General features: G+C 37.7%; 2 protein-coding genes across 3 annotated transcripts in view; both read left to right on the top strand.

Annotated features, from left to right (window-relative positions):
- Positions 1-18079, top strand: part of LOC110172289 (glypican-1-like) — a 73904-nt gene extending 55825 nt beyond the window's left edge. For both annotated transcript variants that reach the window (XM_020938128.2, XM_055165222.1), the window contains 8 exons: positions 2689-2906; positions 4932-5105; positions 8215-8380; positions 9438-9568; positions 10492-10629; positions 11656-11783; positions 13958-14133; positions 14940-18079. In XM_020938128.2, coding sequence (XP_020793787.1) covers positions 2689-2906; positions 4932-5105; positions 8215-8380; positions 9438-9568; positions 10492-10629; positions 11656-11783; positions 13958-14133; positions 14940-15121 — 1313 coding nt within the window. In that variant the 3' untranslated portion in view covers positions 15122-18079. The remainder of the gene's footprint in view (positions 1-2688; positions 2907-4931; positions 5106-8214; positions 8381-9437; positions 9569-10491; positions 10630-11655; positions 11784-13957; positions 14134-14939) is intronic.
- A 4915-nt stretch (positions 18080-22994) lies between these two features.
- Positions 22995-26680, top strand: part of LOC110172256 (ephrin type-B receptor 1-like) — a 151888-nt gene continuing 148202 nt past the window's right edge. Inside the window, exon 1 of the mRNA XM_020938094.2 lies at positions 22995-23101. Coding sequence (XP_020793753.1) covers positions 23005-23101 — 97 coding nt within the window. The 5' untranslated portion in view covers positions 22995-23004. The remainder of the gene's footprint in view (positions 23102-26680) is intronic.

Here is a 26680-nt window from a genome sequence, read left to right as displayed (position 1 = left end):
AGTTTGCCACATGCCCTGGCTGTTTCTCTGCTCGATGCTGAAGCTTTGATGGGTGTGTGCAAAAAGGGAATGTGAGTTTTAAGAGACCGCTGACTGGGTCCTATAATGAGAGCAGAGTCAGCCAGACACAATGAAATGTGATAAGCTGATGCCCTGATCTGAACGTGCGCGCGCACACACACACACACACATGCACACACACACACATGCACACACACACCCCCCGCACACACACGCACACACACACGTGCACACACGCCCCGCACACACGTACACACACACGTGTACACACACACGTGCACACACACACGCACATATACAGATATAAGAGAGTGTGTGTGTGTATATATATATATATATATATATACACACACACAAACATACAGGCGTCCCCCAGGGCAGTGGCTGGTTCAGCTAATGAGCAGTTGACCCACTGAGGAGTCCACAGATCACCCGGCATCTGAGGAGAGGACAGGGATGGAGGGAGGAGGAGGAGAGGAAGAGACAAGCAGAGAGAGAGAGGTGAAGAAGTGTCTCTGCTAATGACAGGTCCACAGACAGATAAGACTAGAGGGAAGTGGATAGATACTACACACATCTACAAATGTGCTTGAGTAAAAGTATAGCAGTAAGCAATGTAATGTCATTGTTTGTTTTAGGATTAGGTCAATAAATATCTCAAATTAAACTAATCTACAATGACAAATTCAGTATGCTTTGTTGAACAGACTTGCATTTATATCTCATTGCACCGATCCAGCATTTTGAGTCCGGAGTTTAAGTATCTACCAATACAGGAAATTACCCAGGACCAGTGCAAAGAATGAAAATGCCACTTACTAGGATTTCCTTAAAACACAATTAATTTATTACACAAGAGATCCAATAGTGTTATGGAACTGTTATTTGTCTGTCAAATAACTACTGAACAGCTTTGTATGCATAAAAGTTCAAATGTTATAAGATGTTCAAGGTCAAAATCAAATTGTTCTTTTGTTGTTATTCTTATTACATTTAATTAAACCAGGATATATGTAGGCTGAACCGATATGATTATGATAATTATAATAATGATCCAGTATTGGTGCTGATATTCAATTCCAGTACCGTTATCAGTGCATCCTGAGTAGTAGCCGTAGTTTTTTAGTCAGTTAATCACTCAATGGTGTTTTAATTGATTTATCATTGGATTAACTACTTTATTAGGCTTTATGCATAACTGCAGAAATGACATGAAATACATGGAGCTGTAATTTTGAGTGACTGAACAGTTTAATCTGCCTTTTTGCTTCTCTTACCGTACTTTTTGTGGAAGATACTGATCATTTTAAGACCACCGTCATTCTGTTGGTTATTCGCTGCGCTTGACTTTAGACTTTAGTTAACCAAGACTTTCATTTGTCGACTACAGCCTTAACTAGATCTCTGCCTGTAATTACAAGAGGAACATTTAGTGAGGGCTGAGCAGATTGCAGTAGGAGACAGTGTTATTATTATTAGTGTGGCCACCTCAGGAGCAGTGATGTAGTGAGCTCCATCTGGTCTTGGTTAGAGCGACTGGCACCAGCCCACAGCCTTTGAAGCAGGAGGAAAAGCCTGGACCGGTTCACCACAAACACAGATCCTTTAGTCACTGTACAACCTCTGCTGCTTTACTCCATCTTCTCTTAAAATGCTCTTAAACAACCCTTCAGTAATAGGGTGATTTAAACAGTATTATCATATGTGTGTATGGTCAACAATATGCACTTATAATGGATCTCATTTCATTTCTCCTGATCTCATTTCACCTTTTCACTCTCTGTAAGAATAGTTAATGATAATGATTTGAATATTCTTGATTTTTTTCTATTTCCATTTTTGAGCAGCTTTATGAGTAGGGCTTGGTATCATTAAGAATTTGCTGATAAGATACGTACCTCGATATAGGCCACGATACAATACATATCTCAATACAGTGCCCTTTCTATTTGATATGATCAATTTGATACGGTTCAAAAAAAATTAGGGCTAAATGGCTGTGATACTAAAAGCCTTTGTTAAGCCACTACTTGTGTAAAGTTAATATCAAAAAAGCCCATTTTACTCATCCAAATGGTGAAAATGTCAAATGTGTCGCATAAATGAGTTTCCTTCCACCAAACAAGCAACAAAACTGTAGCACTGTAACAAAGTAATTGCATAAAATACTCTTGGTGATATATTGATACAGCAGCCCATGATACTGATACTGTATCATCACATTAAACGATACGATATATCAATATTTCGATATTTTTGCACACCCCTACTTATGATGGCTATTTGGTTCAGAAACTATTCTAAAACGTGTATCCAGGGCCCAAAATTTGGTGCTACACCCCAGACTAGGCATTTTTAAAAAGTGTACACAATTTTATATTTTATTAATTGATTACATCATTTGTTTTGACATTGTTTCCTTAAAAGGGTGCATTCATACTTGCACGTACCACATCAAAACTATAGGACTAAACCCGGAGCTAAACCTGGACTAGACCCGGACTAGAACAGGACCAAACCAAGTCAAGACCATGGACCTAATCATGACAATTGTGATGGCAGCTTAAGTCTGAACCTGTTTATTTTCCTCTTCTGTTGTAGTAGAGTACTGTATACATGGATAGGAATATATTAAGTTTTTTGTTTGTTTTTTTTGTTATATTTCAGTGTATTTCACGGAGCTGCACAGTCACTCGGAGCGTGCCCTGCAGGAGAAGTTGGCCCCCCTTGGTCCCCTGTACTCCCAGAACACCCGTCTGTTTGGGGACCTCTACACAGACCTGAGACAGTACTACCGCGGCTCTGCTCTCAACCTGGACGAAACTCTCTCCGACTTCTGGTCCCGCCTCCTGGAACGCACTTTCAAGAGCTCCGCCCCCTCTGACGTAAGTAAAAAAAAACAACTTGTGATTACAAAGATATTAAAGTCGTATATTGCACAAAACTGACTCTTGTGAACCTACATTCTTGCTCATTTTTAAAGATCCAATGTGTAACTTTTCTGGAACACCTGCTTGTCTTCATTTTGATGTTATTGCTTTGCTTGAAATGTCCCACAGTAGGGCATTAAACATTGCATAGAGTGAAACAACGGAGATAAAGCAATAATGTTCTCCTGCACCTGCTTGTCTCCTTTGCCTGTAATGTCCCACAGCATGAAATTAAAAAATCTCATACTGTGAAACAATCTTAGACAAAGCAATCACCATGGAGACAAGCAGATGGCGTACCCTCCACCAGAAAAGTTACACAGTGCTCCTTTAACCTTTTACGAGTTTGCTTTTACTTGACTTTACTGCGTTTAGTCTTTTAGGACTGGCAAGGTTAAATTGGGCATTTATACCCTCTGTTATTTTTAATACCTTTTGTTGTTTTGAATGTTATCTTTTTATGTGCAGCACTTTGGAAACAATTTTGATGATAAAATGTGCTATAGAAATAAAGTGGATTTAAATTTAACCTCTAGCATTTTCAGGTGTCATGGAAACACAACCAGCACCAACTTCTTCAGCACCTACAGTAACTTATTTGTAGTACCACTTTTTATAGATATAACCATCATAACTTAGTTCGTAGTCCAATCTTTGTGGCTGTACATTTTTATGAGTCTACACTTTGACAAATGTAAATGCCAGACCTACTGTCTGTGTATTTTCCCTTTATATCTGTAGTCATATGTTTGCAATATATATTACTTACAGACTTTAATATTGATTCTGTTGGCAGCGTGCATAAAAATGAGTCAAGTCTACATAATTATTTTCTGACATAGTCTTTCACAGCGTTCCTCTCATCTTTAGTTTTGGCTTCTGTTTTGTTTCACTTCTCCAATGTGACAAGCTGATAAGATTCCATTTTTAGATGTGTCACTTGGGCTTACAATGTTTCTCATCTGGTATTATCACTTCCCCATGAACGCCGCTCTGTATTCTTATGATAAGCAAAACATTTTTTAAAGTCTTTAAATAGAACATCTCTGTGTAACTACAAAGGTGTTGATGTCTGAGTGGTCTTTTTTGGTTCTTTTGGTCTAATAACAGACCTGTTTCCTGGAATTAAAGAAGGGCAACTTTTGTATTGGGGGAGCCTACTACCAGATATTGCCTTGCCTGGAATGTTCCACAGTATGGCATTAAACTTACCTGTCTTGTAATTATTAAATTACAAGTGTAACTTTTTTTTTTTATGTGTTCTAACTGTCAGTGGAGTGACCTCTTGACAGATCTGAACTTCAGGTTGGCCTGGTGGTGTCACCTGCTTGTTTCCATGGAGATAGATGGGATTAATACCATACTGTGGAACATTACAGGCAAATCAAGCACATCTTCATGGGGCCACGCTGCTAAAAAAGAAATAATCTAATTGTAACATAATTCAGTAGGTATGTACTTTACTTACTTGTCTTGTTAATCTAAGAATGGTTAAAGGTCCTATATTACGCAAAATTGACTCTTGTGAGGTCACCCAGTGAGTTCAGTCCATTCTATGACAAGAAAAAACAGTTTAGATATTTACATAAAAACATTCTATTAATAATGTTGTTACCTTATCAAAAAGGTTTGTGTGTTAAGCATGTCTGAATGAAACAAAACACAACTCTGAGTGTGTATTTTGATGATGAAACTAGATTATAACATAGACTACACACAGTCATAAAACATCAAATCAAGATCACCATTTCTTTACTTGTTTTGCTCCAGTTTAGTATTTTTTTTGTTTGAGAAACAGATGACACTGATGTAGAGTAGACAATCTATTCTTAGAAATAAACACTATCAAAATGTGTCCCCTAAATGCATCTTCCTCAGTTCCTCTACAAAGCTCCAAACAGCCCCGGGGATGTGGTCTAATGAAGTCGCGCTGTCCAAAATCCCCTCCCCGTCATTCACAGCTCTGGTTGTGTCTGGCAGGTCATCCTATCTGAGGACTACCTGGAGTGCGTCGCCAAGCAACAGGAGACACTGCGTCCGTTCGGAGACGTCCCACGAGACATGAAGACGAAGGTGGTGCGGGCCTTCGTCACAGCGCGTTCGTTTGTCCAGGGGCTCATCGTCAGTGGGGACGTGGTGAGGAAGGTGTCACAGGTGAGACTCAAAGTGACGAGAAGTGAGAGTCAGAGTCAATGTTTGTGTCATAGGCAGTTTGTCAAGAACAGAGTATAAATATACACTCCAGAGATTTTTTTTTTTTTAATACTTCATTGTGTCATACTTTTACACATAAAAAATACACATATATATTCTTGGTTGACACATTACAGTAGACACAAGATCAGATCATTATAATAACAACTAATAAAAATAATAAGAAGTACATAGTATTAGGGATGTAACAATAACCGAAATATCGTGATATCGTATTGTCAGAGTTCTCACAATAATATCGTGGACCATCACAGTATATCGAATTACAAGTCCCTTTGCTTAAATTAAGAGTTATGGTGCAGCAATAGCTAAAAAAGACAAAGGGAACTACATAGACCATGATCCTTTGCTTCATTTCAGTGTAGACTACAAGAAGAAATAACATTTCTAAGCACTTTTAAGTTTGGACTAAGTCTTGTCAAGGCATTTTTAGAGGAAAAAGTAGCACATTAAATTTTGTTAGCCTCCACAAAGTATCACAATAAATATCGTACCATGAGTTGTATGTTGTGACAATATCGTACAGAGAGATTTGGATATTGTTACATCCCTAATCGTGAGCCTCTCCACCATATCGTGAGTTTTCCTAGGATATCGCAATAAATATCGTACCGTGAGGTTCATACCGTGACGATATCGTATCGTGAGACTTGGATATCGTTACACCCCTATATAGTATAAATTTATACTGAAGAGACTGCATACCTTGTCCAAGTATATGTGCAGTTAATTTGATTTTATGTGTGGTTTAAGTGGCTGAAATCAGTGGTGGTGTTTACATGCACACCAAAACTCTCATCATTCCCTAATTTCTGGAGTTATCAGATTACTGAAAGGCCATGTTAATAGTTACATCTGATGAGAGTAATCTGATTTCTTTGTCACTGTTCACACTTCTGCAAATTTTTACAAGTATTTTGTTCAAAAAAGGGCAAACTAATGTAGCAAAGATAAAAACCAAAGAGAACATGTTAAAGATTGAAAGAGTAATTCTAAAATGCATTGCACTTTCTCTTCCAAATACAGCAGTTACTCTAAAAATCCACTGATTAACTTTCACATGTCACTAGGTGTTTGATGATCAGATTTTTCTTGTGCATGTAAACACACCAAACATCAGATCTAGTTATTGGGTTGATTATTCTAGTTACATGTGATTTAAATATGAAAAAAAAAATCTATTCACTTTTGTTTTGAGTGATGTGAAAACTTGTTCTACCACACAACCCCTTTTCAAAAATAAAGCTTTTAAAACATGAATCATAAAAACAAAAAACATGACTTAAAAGTAGATAATTTTTGACAGTACAATAATTATTTCAAAACATCATTAAAAGCTGCTATATTTTGACAAGGTAACATGTAAGTTCAAGATGTCTTTAATTAAAATATGTATAATTCAATAAAAATTACAATTTATGACAAGGAATAAAGGTGCAGTTTTAACATTCCTTTAACATACCAGACAAAGCAATAACATCTCCATAAAGACAAGCTGGTGATGGACTCTTTACTCGAAAAATGAATTTAACTTTGATCATTTAGTCAGAGTTTATAGTAGTACAGTGTAGTGTATAAAATTGAAAACAGTATGTTAGTCAAAAAGTCCAGCCCTGTACTTGAACCCTGATCCAATAGTTTATAGAGTATTTCGTCTTGCCCTGAGTTTGGGACACACCGCGTAAACATAATTTCCCGTCTTTGGTATTTTTCTCTGAGGGCTGAGTCCCAGTAAAGCAGCTGTGATGGATGTACACTGGTCACACCCAAACTGCCACAGAAAATAAAATCTCCACCCAAAAACACAACCTCACAAAACGCATCAAAACTTAAGTGTCATCAAAACAAAGCTGCTCTATTCAGACATGACAAAGCAGCTGTCAGAACCGCTCCGTGTGCTTCCCTTACATTATTTCTGTTATGTCCAAACAATAAAAGGTCTCTGAAATGTTTACCGGGGCCATTTGAAATTATTAACAATTATCTTATTACTTTTTTTTTTTTTTTTTTTTTTTACAATGACAACGCCTTTTCTTCTTGTTTTGCTCTTTAACTTCTCCGTAACATATGCTTTGTTTAAAGTTGTATTGTGTAACTTTTCTGGTGGAGGATCTGCCACCTGTTTTTCTCCATGGATATATTATTGTTGTAATGTTCCACAGCATGACATTAAACTTAGTAGTTGATGCCACCAAGGTTAAAGGTGCATTACGTAACATTTCTGGTGCATTTTTGATCCTGCATGTTAAATGTTATTGCTTGGTCTTGGGATGTTCCACAGTAGAGGATTAAACTTTTCTTGCATTTATCTAATTACAGATTCCTTATTGGAGTAAAAATACCTTACATTTTTATGAACAGTGGGGTCACCACTCCATAGACCTGACCTGTAACTTGGTCTAGTAGTGTCACCTACTTCTTGTTCGTTTCCATGGAAATAGATGTGTTTAATGCCATATTGTGAAACACTCCAGGTAAAGCAATAGCATCTCCATGGAGACAAACATATGTGGAAACAGAAAAGTTGCACCCTCAGTTACAGGTTAGATCTGTGAAAAGGTGGCCCCACTCACACTAACAATTGATGTTCTTCAGAGTAATAAAAAAACAGTAATAAAAACACTAATGAATGCAAGAAAGATAAGTACAGTGCAAGATTGTGGAATATTCCAGACAAAGAAATAACATCTCCATGGAGACAAGAATGAAGCAGACGGTAGAAAAGTTACACAGTGAATCTTTAAGTAGGCTGGATTCAAAAATAAACCATAACACATGTAATTTCTTCTCTTACAAATTGTTACACGTTGCATCATCTTTCCCTGTGTGAAACCAGACATTTTTCTTATGGACTTTATCTCCCTGTGACATTGATGGATGATAAACCACCAGCGTTTCCTTCTGTCTCTGCCTGCCTGACTCTCAACACTCCATTACTGCCCTCTAGTGGATATGCCTGTACTTGTCTCTGTGTACCAGGCAGTAAAAGTCCCTGATAAGCAGTAGATTGGATTATGCTGATCTGTTTGGTGTGGTTGGCTGTTTGCAGGTTGCTCTGAGCCCTGACTGTGTGAAAGCTCTGATGAAGCTCGTGTACTGTCCTCACTGTCGCGGTCTTGCCTCAGTCAAGCCCTGCTCCAACTACTGCTTCAACGTCATGAAGGGCTGCCTCGCCAACCAGGCCGACCTCAACTCTGAGTGGCAGAATCTCATTGGTGTGTACAAAAAATTACACATATATCTGTTTTAAATTGTGTTAGTTTCAATGTAGATTATGAAAGTATTTCTATATTCTGTATACATTTACACAGGCCTTGAAGGATTCACTCGTTTTCAAAAAGTTTAAACCTCAAATCCCTTGCTAGAAATACATGCATTTAAATTTGAAAATGTATCATTCGCACAGCCACTTTGAGCTGCCAAAGGATAAGTGTCCTGCCTAAAAACAACAGCATAACATGGTGACATAAATATTATCACTGCACCAAAGGCAAATAAAAAAATATATATATTTGAATGTTGTTCATGACGATTATTATTTAAAAGGCCCATATTATACTATTTTCTGATCTGTTATAATGTTGTTTCCTTGTTAAAAACACAAGTTGTGTTTTGTTTCATTTACACATGTTTAACACACAAACCCTGCATATTTAGGCTGAGTTCTTCTCTCAAACAGAAAACATTCAACATGTCATGTGGCAATAAAGAGTAGTGCTCCACTGTGTTTTATCCAGGGCTGAAATCATCCAGTGATCAAATCCAAATCAGATCCAAATCATCCAATCTTCCAATTCTAGTGAATAATTTTTTCTACTGAAAAAAATTGCAGTTAACCTGTTCATGACATCACAAGGTGGAATAGAGTATTTTGATCTTGGGCTTTAGTCAGATTAATAATAAAAGATAACTCAGACATTCAGGTATGTTAATAAGCAACATTGTAACAGGGCGTAATGCTCACAAGAATCCATTTTGCGTAATAGAGGACCTTTAAGTGAATATACACCTCAAAGCTGTCAAAAAAAACTGCTTACTGTCTATAAAACCCAGTAGAAGTCACTACATTTTTTTTCCTGATGAGATGAGCACATTATTAATATTAATGTTGCATTTTATATTCCCTTTTTCAGTTCATCAGTTTTCATATGTAAATTATCTGGTAGTAATTCTTCACTATTGCATTTTTAAATATAACTCATTAACTGTCTTGTTTTAATGGATGGAATAATCAATTATATTATTATTTGTCTTTTCTGTGTGTGTAAACAGACACCATGATCCAGGTGGCCTCCAGTTTCAGCACAGAGCCCAGTCTCGACGTGGTCCTCTCCTCCATCCCCTCTCGAATCTATGAAGCTGTTTACTACCTGAAGGAAAACATGGACTCCTTCACTGCTAAGGTAAAATCAAAGTGCTTATGTATCCAGCTCCAACATAATAGATGTATTACAAGATATTACAAGGCTATTAATTTTCAGCATGATTATCTTACGCAAGGAAATTGTGTTGTAGAATTTCAAATTACCGCCTTTGATAAAAGTTTTTGGCAAAGGGTGAACAGTTTAATTATCATGTTCAGGAAATTATATCTCTTGGAGGGTATTAGTGAGACTCGAGTGTTTTGCCATTGGCTGTATTTAGCTAATAAAAGTGGCAACAGTTAAATGGGTATTTAGTGTTGCTCTTAAAAAAAATATATAAACAGTTACAGTTAGCTTTGGCAAAAATATCCATATCCCTTTTGTTTCTCGTGTTCTTTTAGTGACATCTAGTGGAAAAAATAGAAGCACTCTATTTTGCACTGTGTCTTTAGAGGTAGGCAGTCAGTGCTAAAGAAAATGTTGTTGATACTTTTTTTTGCAGTGACATCACAATGGGGGATTAAATTGGGGGTTCTACATGTATATCTATGGTGAAATGACATACATTAGCACACAGCCAAAAACTCAAAAAACAACACATATTTTTAGGAGCCTGTGATTAATGCGAGCGTACACACCTTAGGTTTGAGTTTGATTTTCAACAAAAAAGGTAAGAGTGACGAGATGAAAAACTGTTGGATAATTCTAACTAATCTGTGACTGTAATTTCATGGGTGCGAGGCTTGTTTAACAGCACAAATCATCTCGGGCAGCTCTTTCTGTTCAGATTGTGATGATTCAAGCTTGGTAGTACTTAATTAAGGGGTTAGAAATTAGGGTATTAATTAAGTATACCTGAATCATTCCTATAAACTATTTGTTCATTATCTTGTTTTATTATTTGTTTTATTGTGTGAGGCTAATTGAAGTGTTTACGTACAAACGGTTCTTTTCCATGACAGGTGTACCAGACCTGTGGGACTCCAGGGGAATCAGGCACTGGGACCCCCACAGTCCAGGAGCAGAAGAAGAAGAGCAGCTCACTCACCGCCTCAGAGAACAAACCAGCGCCCACTGCTGGCATCAGACTGGAAATGCAGGTCTGTCTGGAACTGGTATTATTTTAAAGGCATATGTTATGCTCATACTGTTTCTTTTTGCCACTGTAGAATATTTTCCCCCTTCTTTTTGGAGCTCAAGTTTGTCTGATCCAATACAAAGACTTTGGTTCAACTAAAACCTGGAAGTGTTCTTTTGTGTTTTTGAAGTTATCTATTTGCATCACATTTACATTAGCAATACACCTATCTATTGAGTCTATTATGTCTATCTATTAAAAAATCTCCAGTCCCCAATACTGCCAGCAGAAGGTGCCACTCACCTAATTCAAGCTTCCATTAAATAACCAAACATCAGTAGTGTACAGTGACTTTTATGGGTAGGCAAGCAGGCTTGGGGTGGACACATAGACTGTATATATAAATGGACATAGCTAAAATAGGACTTAGCTTAGCTTCCAAACTGGAAGTTCGCATGCGGCTCACCCGGCTCCTACTGACCCAGGCTCCCACTGACTCACATTGATTAGAAACATGTCGCTCCTCTCTCTGAAACTGCTTAAAATGTTCGTATTAACCCGCTCTTCATGATCCTGGTGGGTTTTTTCTCACTATTTTGTCCGTCAAAAAAATCCTATTCATAATATAGAGCCTGGCTGTAACCATTAGCATCGTGAGCTTCATTTGAGTGGCACTAAACGCTATGGGTGACTTATGGGTGCTTAGTCCACTTTTTTACAGTCTATATTTAGTCCATAAAAATTTAATAATGCCACAAACTCCACACATTAGTATATTTATTTTACTAAAATGCATGTATACTGGGCCATTTTGAAGTCAAATTAGAAAAGCCTAGACCTGCATAGTTGATCCTACTCCTTCAGAACTATTGTTTTATTTATCACATTCAAATCCAAAGTGAAAGAGAAAATGCTATGAAAGAACATGAATTTACCATTGAGTATATGCATTTAAAATATAAATCTGAGCCAAAAGATGTTGCTGTTTTTTGTTTTGTTTTTTTTGGCTGGTTTTCTGACTATTATGTGTGTCTCTGTGTATTCTCAGGTGTCTGTTCTCACCACTAAACTGAGAGAGATGCGTCAGTACTGGATTGAGCTCCCTGTGGGTCTGTGCGGTAAAGTGGCTGAAGGCTCCAGTCCAGACAAATGCTGGAATGGAATGTCCAAAGGAAGGTAAGAGACCACCCATCACAAATAATGCTTCATTTTGCTTCATTGGTGCAATTTGTAAGTTTTCTGTTGAGGGGTTTGCCATCTGCTAGTCTCCATGGAAATATAATTGCTTTGTCCAGAATGTTACGTATGGGGTTAAATCTATATCTCTTGCATTTATTCAAGTACAAGTGTTTCTTCTCAAATATACCCACAAAAGCATTCATATTTTGTAATTCTTGACTTGTAGCTTGGCTCTGTGGCGTCACATGCTGGACTTTATGGAGATAGATAAGTTTAATGTGACACTGTGGAACATTCCAGACAAAGCAATAACATCTCCATGGAGACAAGCAGATGGCAAATCTTCCCCCAGAAAGCTACATAAACACCTTAATAAACATATTACTCAATTTTATAATTGCTAATGTATTGATCATAAACGTCTGCTGTTTTCCAAAAGTGAGCTTGGGCGCGCTTCAGACTGCATCAACTCTGGCTCCAGTTCGCTTTCTATTGAAAAAACGTGATCCTTCTCTGCTTAACTTCTGCTGTCAGGCTCCTCATTTTGGTCTTAAAATGTTTGTAATAACCCGCTCTGACCTTGGTGTCTTTATTTCGCTGTACTGCTGTAAATCAATTCCTGTTCCTATTATGGAACTCAGCTTCAAATTTGCCCCATAACTGCCAGCCTCATGAGCTTCATTTGACTGCCGAATACTATAGATGACGTCCCTTAGTCCATTTCTTTATACAGTCTATGGTATTGAGTATTTATGGTATTTACTAGAAATGTTAAATTAAAAACAAAAATAAAAAAAATATTGTATTTAGAAATTAGCTTTTCTCTCTAATTTAACTGTACATTTATTAATCACATTGTATTAACTTATTTCTTTGATTTGGGTATTTGGGTTCAAGCACAGCCTTTACCCTTTTGATAAGCGTCTGGTACACTGTGTTACGCTTTGTTCATATTGTGCCCCTCCAGTCCTTATATAATGGATTTGAGAACAATTTTATGCTGCATTGAAATGTCTACATGTTATTTCACGCCACTCCACTCTCCCCTTATGCCATGAAATGCTCAGTTTATGGCCATCTGATTTATAGTGAGGCAAACCCACTTCAGTGCATAGGCGGCTCTGCTCTAAGTAATCGTCAAAGCGTAAAATATAAGTGTGTGAGTGTGTGAGACAGGAGCGTGAGCGTGCATACAGACGAACAGCTGACTGTGAGAAAGATTAAGGAAATATACTTACTGAGCTTACTTTGATGGATGGGCTCAGATGTAGCTCCACAGTGACACCTGTTGGTTTAAATCAGCCATTGCTATTAAAATTAGACTTGGACAAAAAATAGAGGAACATTTCAGTGGGTGTGTATGTGTATTGTTTTTAACATTTTAATATTTTGATTTATTGCTCTCGACATAAACATCTTTGGTAGAGCAGGTGGGCAGTGTGCTTTCAACTCCCACAGATGAATGCTGTTGCTGTGTCCTTGGGCATGACTCTTAACCCCTTTGCCCCCAGTGTCTGCATATACTAGTGTGTGTGTGTATGGGTGAGTGTTTCCTTGATGCTTTGAGTGTCTTAAAGGTGGAAAAGTGCTCCATGAAATTGTGACCTTTTTCTATTAATTGCACAGTGGAATAGTGGAATGATTAGTAGAGTGCAATCCCTCATTCACTCAGCAGTGGTCCATAATAGAAGGTTTTCAAGGTAATCTCTTGAAATTGAGACGTCAATCATCATCTTAGAAGAATGCGCCAGTTGTAGCTATGTGAATTAAATCAATAACAAAGCAATCGAAGCAATTCTTGAGACAAACAATTGGACTCACTAAACTGTTTTGATTAGATTTTGTGACAGTATCAATCACAATAATAATGTGACCTTGCATCTTAAAACGAAAGACCGAAAATATTAGAGCAGTGTGCATTTGAGTAAGAGATTCTGAAAAGATACTTGGAAAGTAGCCTTGATCTTCATTATTTTTCTCTCTCTCCCTCCTTCTCTCCCTCTCTCTCTATCTCTCCTTAACTCTTGCACTCTCCACCCCCCTGCCCCCTCCCTCCCTTTATTTCTCCCTCTTTCTCTCCCTCTCTATCTCCCCCTGTATCTCCCTTTATTTCTCCCTACTTCTCTCTCTCTCTTTCTCTCCCCCATTCCCTGTTCCCCTCCCTCTCTCAGGTATCTTCCGGAGGTGATGGGAGATGGTCTGGCCAGTCAGATTAATAACCCGGAGGTGGAGCTGGACATCACAAAGCCGGACATGACAATCCGACAGCAGATCATGCAGCTCAAAATCATGAGCAACCGACTGAAAAACGCTCTGGAGGGAAACGACGTGGACTTCCAGGACGCAAGTGAGTCTGAAAATTACACTAACAATCAATCAAAATCATCTCTTACTGGCAACTAATCCCAAATCCTGGTCTGTTTTATATTAGGGACCAAGTCTGAATATTTAACTAGATGACTTATAATTTGATATGGCTTTGGACATGCAACGCTGCTCTTTGTCCATGTCAAATTAATATAAAGAAAATAATCAAACTAGGACCTGAGTTACATATGGGGTAGATATTGAAATCTTTCTTTGTCAATTTCTGAATTCATTCATAGTATACTATAAAATAACTGGACAGAACATCTAAGGTAGCAGTGTTTTAATTGTCTATTGTCTATTACTTGGTTCCACATGTGTGTTAATGAAGTAAGGGCAGACATAATGGCTGTTTTGTGACTGTTTTCCTTAATAATTAATTATTCCAATATTATAAATATAGATATGTTTTATAACCCAGCACTGGCCCAGCACGTTAGCCTGATTCATCAGACAGTTTCACTTTGTGGAAACCATCTGACCTCACAGCATTAGGATTAGTTTGCTCGATAGGAGGATACTTTTTTTATTTAACCAATCACTGCTCTTTGGCCATGACATATGTAATACGACAAATCCTGTAGAAAGAAGGGCAATAATGTCTTTCTCCTTGATAAAATTCACCAAACATTCTCTTTGTTCCTGTTTTAAATCCCTGATCTCGGGAAACGTTCTCAACACAGAATGCATGTCTTCGTCCAGACTGGGACCCAGACTGGCGCTTGAAGTTTGATGACATGGCTTGCACGGTTGACTAAAGTTGTGTTTTGTCCTTTGGCCCTGTAGGTGATGACATCAGCGGATCAGGAAGCGGCATGTGCTTCAGTGGGCAGTGTACTCGGAGCAGAGCGGGCTTGTTCCCCTACCCACCGGACAACAAAGGAGTGAAGGGCACGGCTCCCCCTCAGCTCTGCCTCTCCACCATCCTACTCCTCTTCCCACTGGCTGTGCCACTCCTGCAGCGATGATTGACAGCTCCAACAACCAAACAGACTCTACTACTGTCTGAAGTAGGACTACAGCATGAATGAGGAGGACAATGTAGCTTGGAGAGAGTTGCTTTTGGACAAACCTTTGCCAAAAAGAGTGGACTTTTTTCCTTTCCGCCATGAGGGAAAATTTACAATATTTTTATTTTGTTCATGTATGATAGTTTGTTGAGGTGTCTTGCAAGAAACATGAAGAAAATAGTGTTGAGAAGATTGAATTTGTTCGGTCATTTTCACCTGACGACGAAAACAAAAAAAATATTGATCCCATATTTTGCGGGACAGTCCACAAGACATTTTCCAAACTTCACTTTTGTAAACATGCGTAAGGTGTAAATGTGTGTAGCTTAATGACTGGCAACATACTGAGCCATGAATGTACAGTATAATATTGAATCTAATGACAATGAAATCCCCATAATCTGTCATGTAGTCGTCCAGATGTTTTCAGTGTGTGTTGGCTTACAATTGATAGAAACAGTCTAAAATAAAGGGGGAAAATTACTACAATCTTAAAATATCCGATGTTATAATAGCAAGATTCAAAGTAAAAGGACATTTCCACATTTGGTTTATCTCTCAAAGCACCTATGAACAAGCACACTAAGGTTTTTAACGCAATGAAGGCAGAGACGTGCACATATTACAAAATCTTTTATTATTTATTTTCTGTGAATGGTAGGGATGTAACAATATCCAAATGTCGCAATACGATATTTTCACGATATGCATCACGGTATTATATTTTGCAGAGTCTAACAGAATTGCGATTGTCCTGCTTTTCACTTTTAAAATGCCTTGATAAAACTTTGATTCATAATCCAAATTTAAAACATTTAAAAGCGCTTATAACATTATTTCATGTAACAGAAACAGAGCAAAGCATCATGGTCTATGTAGTTCCTTCTGCACAACAACATAACAATGAATTTAAGCAAAGAAACTTATAATTCGTGTGATATTTTGATGATACGATATGATATTTCAGTTATTGTTACATCCCTAATGAATGGTGATGGAAATTGAGTCTTGTTAGAGGGATGCTTGCAAAAAAGCACAACAATAATCCACTCATCTTGATTTTGCCAATAGGTGACCACAAATATTTGGTCTCTAAAGTGTCCTTGAAACAAAAATGTATGAATGAAAAATTGAACTAATTGTGTATGACAGTACAGGCAGATCTTCAGCTGTGTGCCTATGAAAAAAGAGGCAAATGCGGAAACAATAAAGGCTTATCTTATCCGGACTAGCTATAGAGATCTCCAAAGCAAGCATCTTTGGAGACTTTATAGTAGAAATCTACACACAACACCTTTATAGTGTAGTGTAGTCAGTGTTGGTCTAATAGCATTTGGTTGGACCTGTTTAAACATACAGAAAGGGGCCTGTATAGATGGCAATATACAGTACTTTCATGAATATGCCATTAATTATCCAATACGTTCAGTAATGCTACAGTAAGTGGTGTAAAATCAATGTTAAAAGCAAGTATCGTGAACTACAAATGATTCCTCTGCAGGTGGTGTTTTACGGACATTGCTCTAAGTTATTTAAAGGGCCCATATTACACTGTTTTCTCATCTGTTATAATGCTGTTTCCTCATCAAAAACATAGTCGGAGTTGTGTTTTGTTTCATTCATACATGTTTATGGTCACATTTTTATATAGCGCTTTTGCACCTTCAAGGCTCAAAGCGCTTTACTTCAAGGAACCACTCAACAATTGACAGACACATTCATACAACAGGGTACATAGACACTAGGGGTGAGGTGGGTTAAGTGTCCTGCCCAAGGACACAACAACAACATTCATCTGTAGCAGCTGGAATCGCACCACCATCCTGTTTATGTCAAGAGTGGGATTTATACCGCCAACCTCTATTATCTGAACTGAACCAACCCAATACACAAACCCTGCGTCTTTTTTCAGGCAGAAAACGCTCTACTTCAAACACACTAATACAGGAAGTGCTCCACTGTGTTTTTAAACTCCAGGTTAGGTTAGATTAGGTTGCTTTATTCGTACCCGTAGGTAAATTTGTTTTGCAGATTTGAGAGACAGGTCCCACATTTCACATTTCATTCATCCACAGTATACACAATAAACAGGTATAAAAAACACAATTAAAAAAAGTATCACAGTGCTCCAGTGCAGAATGGTTTGTTCCATAAACAATTAGTTAAATTCATCCATCACGCTTGGCTAAAATCACAATAAATATTAAAAATATAAAAGCACACGGTTTTCCAAGACAGACGTACTAAAATTGATAGATAAACAGATTACAATTTATTCATAAGAACCTTCACTCGAATCACTATCAGGAGAATTGCCAATCTCAAAAACACAACCCTGGGTATGTTTTTGTTGAGGTTACAACATTTGAACAGAGCTTAAAGCTCACAATTTTAAGTCAATTTTGTGTAATATAGGACCTTTAAAATGTGTGCAATGTGGTACCATGAGGGTTATATTAAGACAAGCGAAGGGTCACTTTTACTTTTTGAAATTCATGTGTGTTTGGAACAAAGCTTTTGAACAACTGGACTTACTTAAAGGTGTAACTATTTTGTCTGGGGTATCCATCACATTTGTCTTTTTTAAGAATCCACAACATGACATTAAACTTACCTGTCTTACATATAATCAATTACAGATGAAAAAACACATTTTTACTGTGAGCGGGTTTGCCTCTTCACTTAATCTATCTATAGAATTTGCCAAGTGGTGTCACACGCTTGGAGACAGATAAGACTAATGCCATACTGTGGAAATTTCCAGGCAAACCACAGAATCAAGGAGGTTATGGACACATCACTCGAAATGTTCCGTAGTGCATCTTTAAATCCAGCCCTTGCACATACAAAGATTGGGATTTTTTGGCTTATGTTCACGCATCTGTGTAATAATCTCACATTTCATTAAACTCTGTCTGGTTGTAGAACTGCTTCGTATTCTAGTTCATTTTGTGTATCCATTTTATTTCTTCTATAGCTAATAAGATGCTTTTTAAACCCACAAACAAACTTAAATTAGGCTTGTGGTATGCAAATTTTCCATGCAAAAGGCTAGGGAATGACAAGGCAGTTTGAATGACACTTAAAACTCAACAAAAGTTTATGCATACAAATAACTCTGGAATAATTTCTCTTTTTTCTTGTGGGATGTGAGCTGCACTGCATTATAAATAAACATGGAGATTTTTTGACAGGCACCACCTCCTTAGTCCTGCTGAGCGTCAAAATGACAATCCCACATCAGTCTGGGGGGTTGGAAATTAATGAAAGTTTTTTTTCTCCCTCATGCTGACTGTTAAATTCAGACTTCACAAATAAAACTCACTGTTCACTGGCACAAAGACTAACGCAAGCTCTATTCTTAGAAATGCCAAAGTCACTTGTATTTGTTCATTATAATAGCACAATGCAGTTGAGGAAAGTTTGGAAAAAGGAAAATACTACGACTACTTCTACTACTGCTACTACTACTACTACTACTATTACTAGTACGACTACTGCTACTACTACTACTTTTACTATTACTACTACTACTACTACTACTACTACTACTACTACTACTACTACTACTACTACTACTACTACTACTTCTATTACTTCTATTACTTCTACTAGTACTTCTACTACTACTGCTACTACTTCTACTACTACTGCTACTACTTCAACTACTACTACTGCTCTTACTACTACTACTACTACTACTACTACTACTACTACTACTACTACTACTACTACTACTACTACTACTACTACTACTACTACTACTACTACTATTACTACTGCTACTACTACTATTTCTACTACTTCAACTACTACTACTACTCTTACTACTACTGCTACTACAACTACTACTGCTACTACTGCCACTGCAACAACTACTACTACTAATACTACTACTACTAATACTGTTACTACTGCTTGTTCATTATAATAGTACAGTGGAGGAAAGTTTGTTAAAAGGAAACTACTTCTACTACTACTATTACTACTACTGCCACTACTGCCACTACTACTACTACTACTACTACTACTACTACTACTACTACTACTACTACTACTTTTTTACTACTACTACTACTAGGCAAGGCAAGGCAAGTTTATTTGTATAGCACAATTCGTACACAAAGTAATTCAAAGTGCTTTACAGAATAAGAAATACATTAAAATCATAATAAAAACAAATCAAAACATAAATAATCATGAAGATTAAAATTAAAAAATAGAGACATAAATTGGAGAGAAGAGTGCGGAATGAAAACCTTTCAGTTATATGCACAGTTAAACAGAAATGTTTTGAGCCTGGATTTAAACAGCGTCACAGAAGAGTCTGTCTCACATGTTCAGGAAGACTGTTCCAGGTTTTAGCTGCATGAACCTACTACTACTACTGCTACTGCTACTACTACTACTACTGCTACTACTGCTACTACTGCTACTGCTACTACTACTACTACTGCTACTGCTACTACTACTACTACTACTTGTTCATTTTAATAGCGCTGTGGAGGAAAGTTTGTTAAAAGAAAACTACTTCTACTACTACTATTACAACTACTGCTACTACTACTACTAGTACTTCTGCTACTACTGCTACTACTACTACTAGTACTTCTACTATTACTACTCCTCATTATAATAGCACAGTGGGGGAAGGTCTGTTGAAAGGAAACTACTTCTACTACTACTATTACTATTACTTGTTCATTATAATAGCACAGTGGAGGAAAGTTTGTTAAAAAGAAACTACTTCTACTACTACTATTAATTATACTGCTACTACTGCTACTACAACTACTACTGCTATAATTACTACTACTACTACTTCTACTACTTCGTTATAATAGCACAATGCAGTAGAGGAAAGTTTGGAAAGGAAGGAAACTGTATGTGGGTAGTACTCAGTTATGTTCTACAGTGTAGTTTTCAGATAACGTACCTTTATACGACTACTGTCTACTACTATTAGTACTACCTACTACTACTACTGCTACTACTTCTACTAATACTACTTCTACTACTACTACTTTAGTAAAAGTTCTACCACTATAAATCAATAATAAGTGACAAAAACTTTATGTTGGCAACTAAATCTTTCAAACCATTGTGTTTCTTTCACCACTCCTTCGGATATTATTTAGTTTATAGTTATATAGTAGTTAGTTATATAGTTATATAGTAGTTAGAATCAGATTCCAGACAGTTACTCTTATAACTGGTCTTACTGAGTTGTACTTTTTTACTCTATACTTATATTACTTAAACATGGAAGTCAACAGGAGGATTTTAGGGGCCCAAAATTGGACTTTCTGCCTATTATTAATATTAGAAATGGGCCTATGTGAGTCTTCTTGTCCCGGGCCCCCAAATTTTTGTAGACGGGCGTTAAAAATACTACTAAACTATATTTCAAAGTAACAGTACTCTTACTTGAAGACAGTTTTTGGCTACTCCAGCACCTGTGCATGAAGGATGATCATTCATAATAGTAAACTAAAGCCTGTGTCTAGACATCGCAAAAGATTTATTGACTTTTAGTGCCGCCTCCTGTTTGTTTATGATCCACCATTTGAGTCCCCAGTGCCCAATTTGAAAAGAAAGTCCTCAAACTACCACTACTTCCACATTTTATAGATTTAGCCTTAACACTGTAGACAAGGATAATCAAATGTGACCAGTGGATTGTGTTACATTGATTAGTGCAGTGTTTTTGTTGTGTTTAATTACCTCTCACAGCCAAAGATGAAGTGGCTACAGTCATGGTATGAATCACACTGGCAACTTCACAGGTTTGCCTAAAATAGTGTAAAGGTAAAATGAGGTGATGTGACAGTCCATGTTTTTCAAGAAATATGCACAAACATGATCAATAACGGTGTTTTTGATAATGGTGTGAAGGGTAATTTACTGAACTTGTAACATCTTTCTTGTTTTCAGCATTTATTAAAGGTCTTATATTACATAAAATTGAATCATGTGAGCTTTTAGCCATGTTATAATGTTTAATGCCATCATAAACAGACCTGAAGTTGTGTTTTGTTTCATTCACACATGTTGATCAGTAGATATTGGAATTCCAGAGCTGAAATCATCCAGATGATTCTAGTGAACGGGTGTTTTCTGTTTGAGAGAAGAACTAGAAGCCTAAATATGCAGGGTTTGTGTGTTAAAAATGTGTGAATGAAACAAAACACAACTCCGGTTATGTTTGCGATGAGGAAACAACATTATAACATAGATCAGTAAACAGCGTCATATGGGCCCTTTAATATCTTCAATGTGCAGCATCGCCTCGTACATTGAGCCAAATATGGGTACGTTTACTCAGTTACTTTTACTTGAGTAACCTCTGAAAGAAACTGCACTTCTCAAGAGTTGTTTTTGAACTGTTTCCAAAGTTTTTGTCACTCTTCCCACTGCGAGCAAGTCTACAAGGGACAAAAACTTGAACATTTGTGTCTCTTGCACTGCTTCTTCAAATATGATTTTGTTTTCTCATTTTTGAGGTCTATCTTTTGAAAATACCAGATTTTGTAGATTATTTCATGTTTTTGTCCTTTCTGTTACTTTATTTTTTTTAAACTTATATCTAGGGGTGTAACAATATCCAAGTCTCACGATAACATATCGTCACAGTATGAATCTCACGGTATGATATTTATTGCGATATCGTGGGAAAGCTCACGATATGGTGGGGTGGCTAACGATTAGGAATGTAACAATATCCAAATCTCTTGGTATGAGCAATATTTTCACGATATACATCTCACGGTAAGATATTTATTGTGATATTTTGTGGAGGCTGAACAGCTAAAAGTGTTAATACGCTACTTTTTCCTCTTAAAATGCCTTGACAAGACTTAATCCAAAGAACTAAGACTTAAAAGTGCTTAGAACTGTTATTTCTTCATGTAGTCTACACGGTAAGGGAGCAAAGGATCATGGTTTATGTAGTTCCCTCTGTTTTTTTAGCTATTGCTGCACCATAACTCTTAATTTAAGCAAAGACACTTGTAATTCGATATATTGTAATGGTCCACGATATTACTGTGAGACTTTTGACGATAAGATATCACGATATTTTGGTTGTTGTTACATCCCTACTTATATCCAATGTTTCATCCAGACATTTACTCTGAACAATTATCCTACTTTAACTTGAGTAGTAATAGTAGTTTTCCAGGTACTTTTTTTTATTCTTACTTGAGTAGTTTCTTGGACTTGAGTAGAAGCAAGTAACTCTTGCTTCTGTGCAATTCTGGCTACTCTACCCACACTCCTCATTATGTGCATCATGTCTGTAGTCAACATTACAATCGATTCATGGGTAAACAACCACAGATTTGTGTAAACGAAGAAAGTACCTTACCTTGAGTGACTTCTGAGAGACTTTTTATTTTATTTGTTTTAGTTTACAAGGCAAATATTGACAGAACCACTGAGACGTAAATAAATAAGTAGTTTGACATAGAATTTATGATTTCGCCTCACCTGACTTAAACCTCAAAGCCGTCTGTTCCTCTGTTGACCACTGGGTGTCGCTGTGGCAGTACGCTTGGCCCGTGGACCGAGGGCGGGGGGATAGCGGTCTGTTGGGCTTTTGGCACGGGTCAGGTGGAAAGCACGGGTGATTGGTTTACGATCCGGCGTTCTCTCTTCTGATTGGCCCGCAAGGTGTAAAGAACCAGAGGGGGACGAGAGAGCGACGATCCACCGGCTTCGGTCCCATCCCATTCCGCGCAAACTGTGCCGGTGTGTGTGTCTCTCCTGTGCCCGCTGCGATGTGACTGCCAGACGGAGGAATATCAGGATTTCATTGGGATATTTTGTGAGCCCGGATCAGAATGGGGGAATGCCGGAGGGGAGTGACGGTGGCCACGCGGACCACGAGGGCGGCTGTCCTGCTGCTTTGGGTGACCAGCTCTGTGTGCGCAGTTGAAGGTAGGTGCACGCGGCCGGACCCACAGACAGGGGACCACTTGGCTGCTCAGATGAGACTCAGTGGGCAAGTGAGCAGGGGAAACTTGCGCGTACTTATGTTGGTTACTTCAGGATGTTATTGGGAAGTTCAGATTACGCAGATAAATGTAGGGAAATTTCAGGTTTGTTAAATCTTACTAAAGTAGCAGATCAAGATATCATAGTCGAGTCTTTATATATATATGTTATAGTAGGGTGACCAAACGTCCCAATTTACCAGGGACAGTCCCATTTTTGAGCCCTGTGTCCCCTGTCCCAGCAGATTTATCCAAAACCACTGATTTGTCCCAGTTTTATACAAGAAATGTCCCTGTTGTCCCTATTTTGACCAGTCTGATCCCTGCCAACAGTCAAGAGAGGCATAAATTGTCATTTATTTAAGCAAAATACAGAAAAGCTGCTTAAAAATGACCAAAACACTAAGAAAATGTGACTGTACTGACTCACTAATCCTGAATAAGTCATGAACGGGCCAAGTGCATAACAATTTCCTAAAATTACTCACTCGTTTCACAATTTTATTATTATTCCCAATCACCAAAAACCAGGGGAGTCCCAGTTTTTGATTTAGAAAATATGGTCACCCTGTATTATACGGTTTTTAACAATATTCCTGTGTGTTCAAGATATGGCAAATATTTTAAAAAGTGTTAATTAAAACCACACATATAGTCCAAATGTAAAGGTGCACTATGTAACTTTCATTGAGGAGGATCTTCTCCTTGCTTGTATATGCTGAGATGTTACTGTTTGCTTTGGGGGAAATGTTCCAAATTATGGCATTAAACATCTATCCAGAACTGATTTCATTCTGGGCATTTTTATAGCCTCCAAATTCAGGATTGCATCTTCACAGACATTACTTGGAACTTGTCTTCACTGTGAGATCATCTTAATGCCATACAGTGGAACATTCCAGACAAGGCAGCCCTATCTCCGTGGAAACAAGCAGGTGGCCGACCCTCTACCAGAAAAGTTACATTATGCACCTTTTACGCTATAGGGAAATGGTGCAGAAGTAAATTGGTGCTGTTAACTGCTGCTGTCATCACATTATAAACCATGTCACCATAGCACATTATTAGTAAATTGTATAGGCTAGATATGTATTGTAGAATATATCGCCTTATTATTGCTTGTCATGTTTTACTTAAAGTGTCCAAACTCCCTCCCTCTCTGTCTCCAGGCTCTCAGCTCCATTACCATATGTAGTAGGTCCTGTTCATTCAAAGCAAATGATAATTATAGCTCACAGGTGCAGAGTGGTTGAGCATCCCGCTGTGGTGTGCTTACATCCTCACACAGTCCCAGCCTCACCGCTCGAGCCCCTCTCCAAAATCCACTCCTCTCTCTCCATCTATCTGTCTATCTATCTATAGCAGTCCATCAAAAACGCAATAGCCCTGGCCTTTGCTTAGTCAGTCCCCTATATACAGCTTCTGCCGCACAAAGATCACATGGATTTGCGTTTTTCAACCTCCAATCCCAATATATTGCTATTCTCTTTGCAGTGTCTTCTCATGCCATGTTTATTTCGTGCTGCCATTTGTGCTACTTCAACTGTCTCCATCTCTCTTTCTGTGCAAGGCTGTAATTATGACCACCCCATACATATAAATACAGATAGCCTCACTTTTTATCTAACAAAAAATGGCTTTGTATTTCAGGTAGTACACATTATCACATTGTGACAAGTGTATTTTATTGTATTTATAGCTTGTTCTGAACTACCTGCTTTATTGTGTGAAATTTAACTATCGTGTGTATATATAATAACAGTTTCATTTTCATAGCCAGCTATTATTGTGTAGTGTTGCCATATTTCCAGTATTCCCTTGGCTGTAACCTGTGCTCCTGCTGTTGAGCTTGCATTGACCGCAACCGTGTTCTGTTTTATTACATACATGTTTGAGTGATTCTTTATTATTAGTCTGTCTACATCTCCAAAGCTCAAAATGCTCCACCTTGTGATGTCATGAAGCTGTAGTTTTATAGTTATATTTTTACCTTTTAGTTGTAGTGGTACGATCCTCTTGAGTATATCTTGGGGCGTATATTACATAAAATCAATTGTTTTATTATTAGTCTGTCTACATCTCCAAAGCTCAAAATGCTCTGCTCCACCTTGTGATGTCACGAAGGTATAGTTTTGTATTTAATAGCTGTCTTTTACCTTTAGTTGTAGTGGTACATTACACGATGCCTCTTGAGTATATTTTAGGTCGCATATTACATAAAATTAATCCTTTTATTATTAGTGTGTCTACATGTCCAAAGCTCAAAATGCTCTGGTCCACCTTGTGATGTCATGAAGCAGTAATTTTATACTTAACAGCTATCTTTTACCTTTAGTTGTACTGGTACATTATATGATCCTCTTGAGTATATCTTTGGTCCTATATTACATAAAATGAATCCTTTAATTATTAGTGTGTCTACATGTCCAAAGCTCAAAATGCTATGCTCCACCTTGTGATGTTATGAAGAGTGAAGAGGTAGTTTTGAAGTTAACCGCTATCTTTTGTGTAGTACAGACTGGAAATTCCAGGGTTGAAATGATCCACATAATTGTAGTGAATGTGCATGGAGTTTAAAAACACAGTGGAGCACTTCTTGTATTACCACATGACATCAAAAGGTGGAACAGAGTGTTTTCAGCGTGAGAGAACAAATCAATTTATGTGTGAATGAAAACATGTGAATGAAACAAAACACAACTCCAGGTATGTTTTTGATAAGGAAACAACATTATAACATAGATCAGAAAATAGCGTAATACTGGCCCTTTAAACATCACTATAAACACAAGTTGTAGCCCTAACTATGCATTTACCAACTGCTGAACATTGCACCCATCTGCTCCTGTCTTCTAAATCTTCCTTCCAACTTGTCCGCTCTCCTCCGTCTGCTGTCGGCTCTGTCCCTCACGGAGGTACTAGATTAGCCCACTGCTGTGTTTTAATGGCGCGCGTAATGACAGCCTCCGTAGTGACTCTCCCCCAGTTTAAGACTTGTAGATGTGTGTATTTTGATTAAACACCATTCGTGTACAGAGGCCAGGGCAGTTTCAGTGGGAGGCTGAGACAGAAGCACAGTGGTATTTTCAGTTATAGTGGAGGTGGTGGGCTGTTTGCTGGTCTCATTGGTCTCTTCATGGTGAGTTTGTGCCTAATGAGCTGCTAGATTGGCGTTTCCGAGTGTGTCAATGTAGAACAGAGCTGATGTTGACACAATGGCTGCTCTAAGCTCTGTGTAAACACGCACCTGCCAGACACGAGCTATGGGGACGCCGGAGATACTTAAACATAAAGAAGTCCAGGTTCTCCAGGATACTATATAGTGTTAGGGCAATTGATTATGCAAATTTGAAGTTGTTTTGTTTCAGTCACACTAAGGCTGTGCACATAATTGAATTTTGATTGCGATTTCTGTTTGTGTGTCAAACGATCTCCAAACTCATATAATCAGAATGATGGAACGATTTAAAGCTTAACAAAGTTTTAAATAAAGAGATTGTAGAAGAGCTGAATATATAGTTTA

The sequence above is a fragment of the Boleophthalmus pectinirostris genome, unplaced genomic scaffold, assembly GCF_026225935.1.
Source record: "Boleophthalmus pectinirostris isolate CB_2022bp ecotype Guang Dong unplaced genomic scaffold, ASM2622593v1 HiC_scaffold_7, whole genome shotgun sequence".
In the NCBI taxonomy this organism is placed as follows: domain Eukaryota; kingdom Metazoa; phylum Chordata; class Actinopteri; order Gobiiformes; family Gobiidae; genus Boleophthalmus; species Boleophthalmus pectinirostris.
Note: the sequence above shows the minus strand (reverse complement) of the source record. Positions and strands in the feature narration are given on the sequence as shown.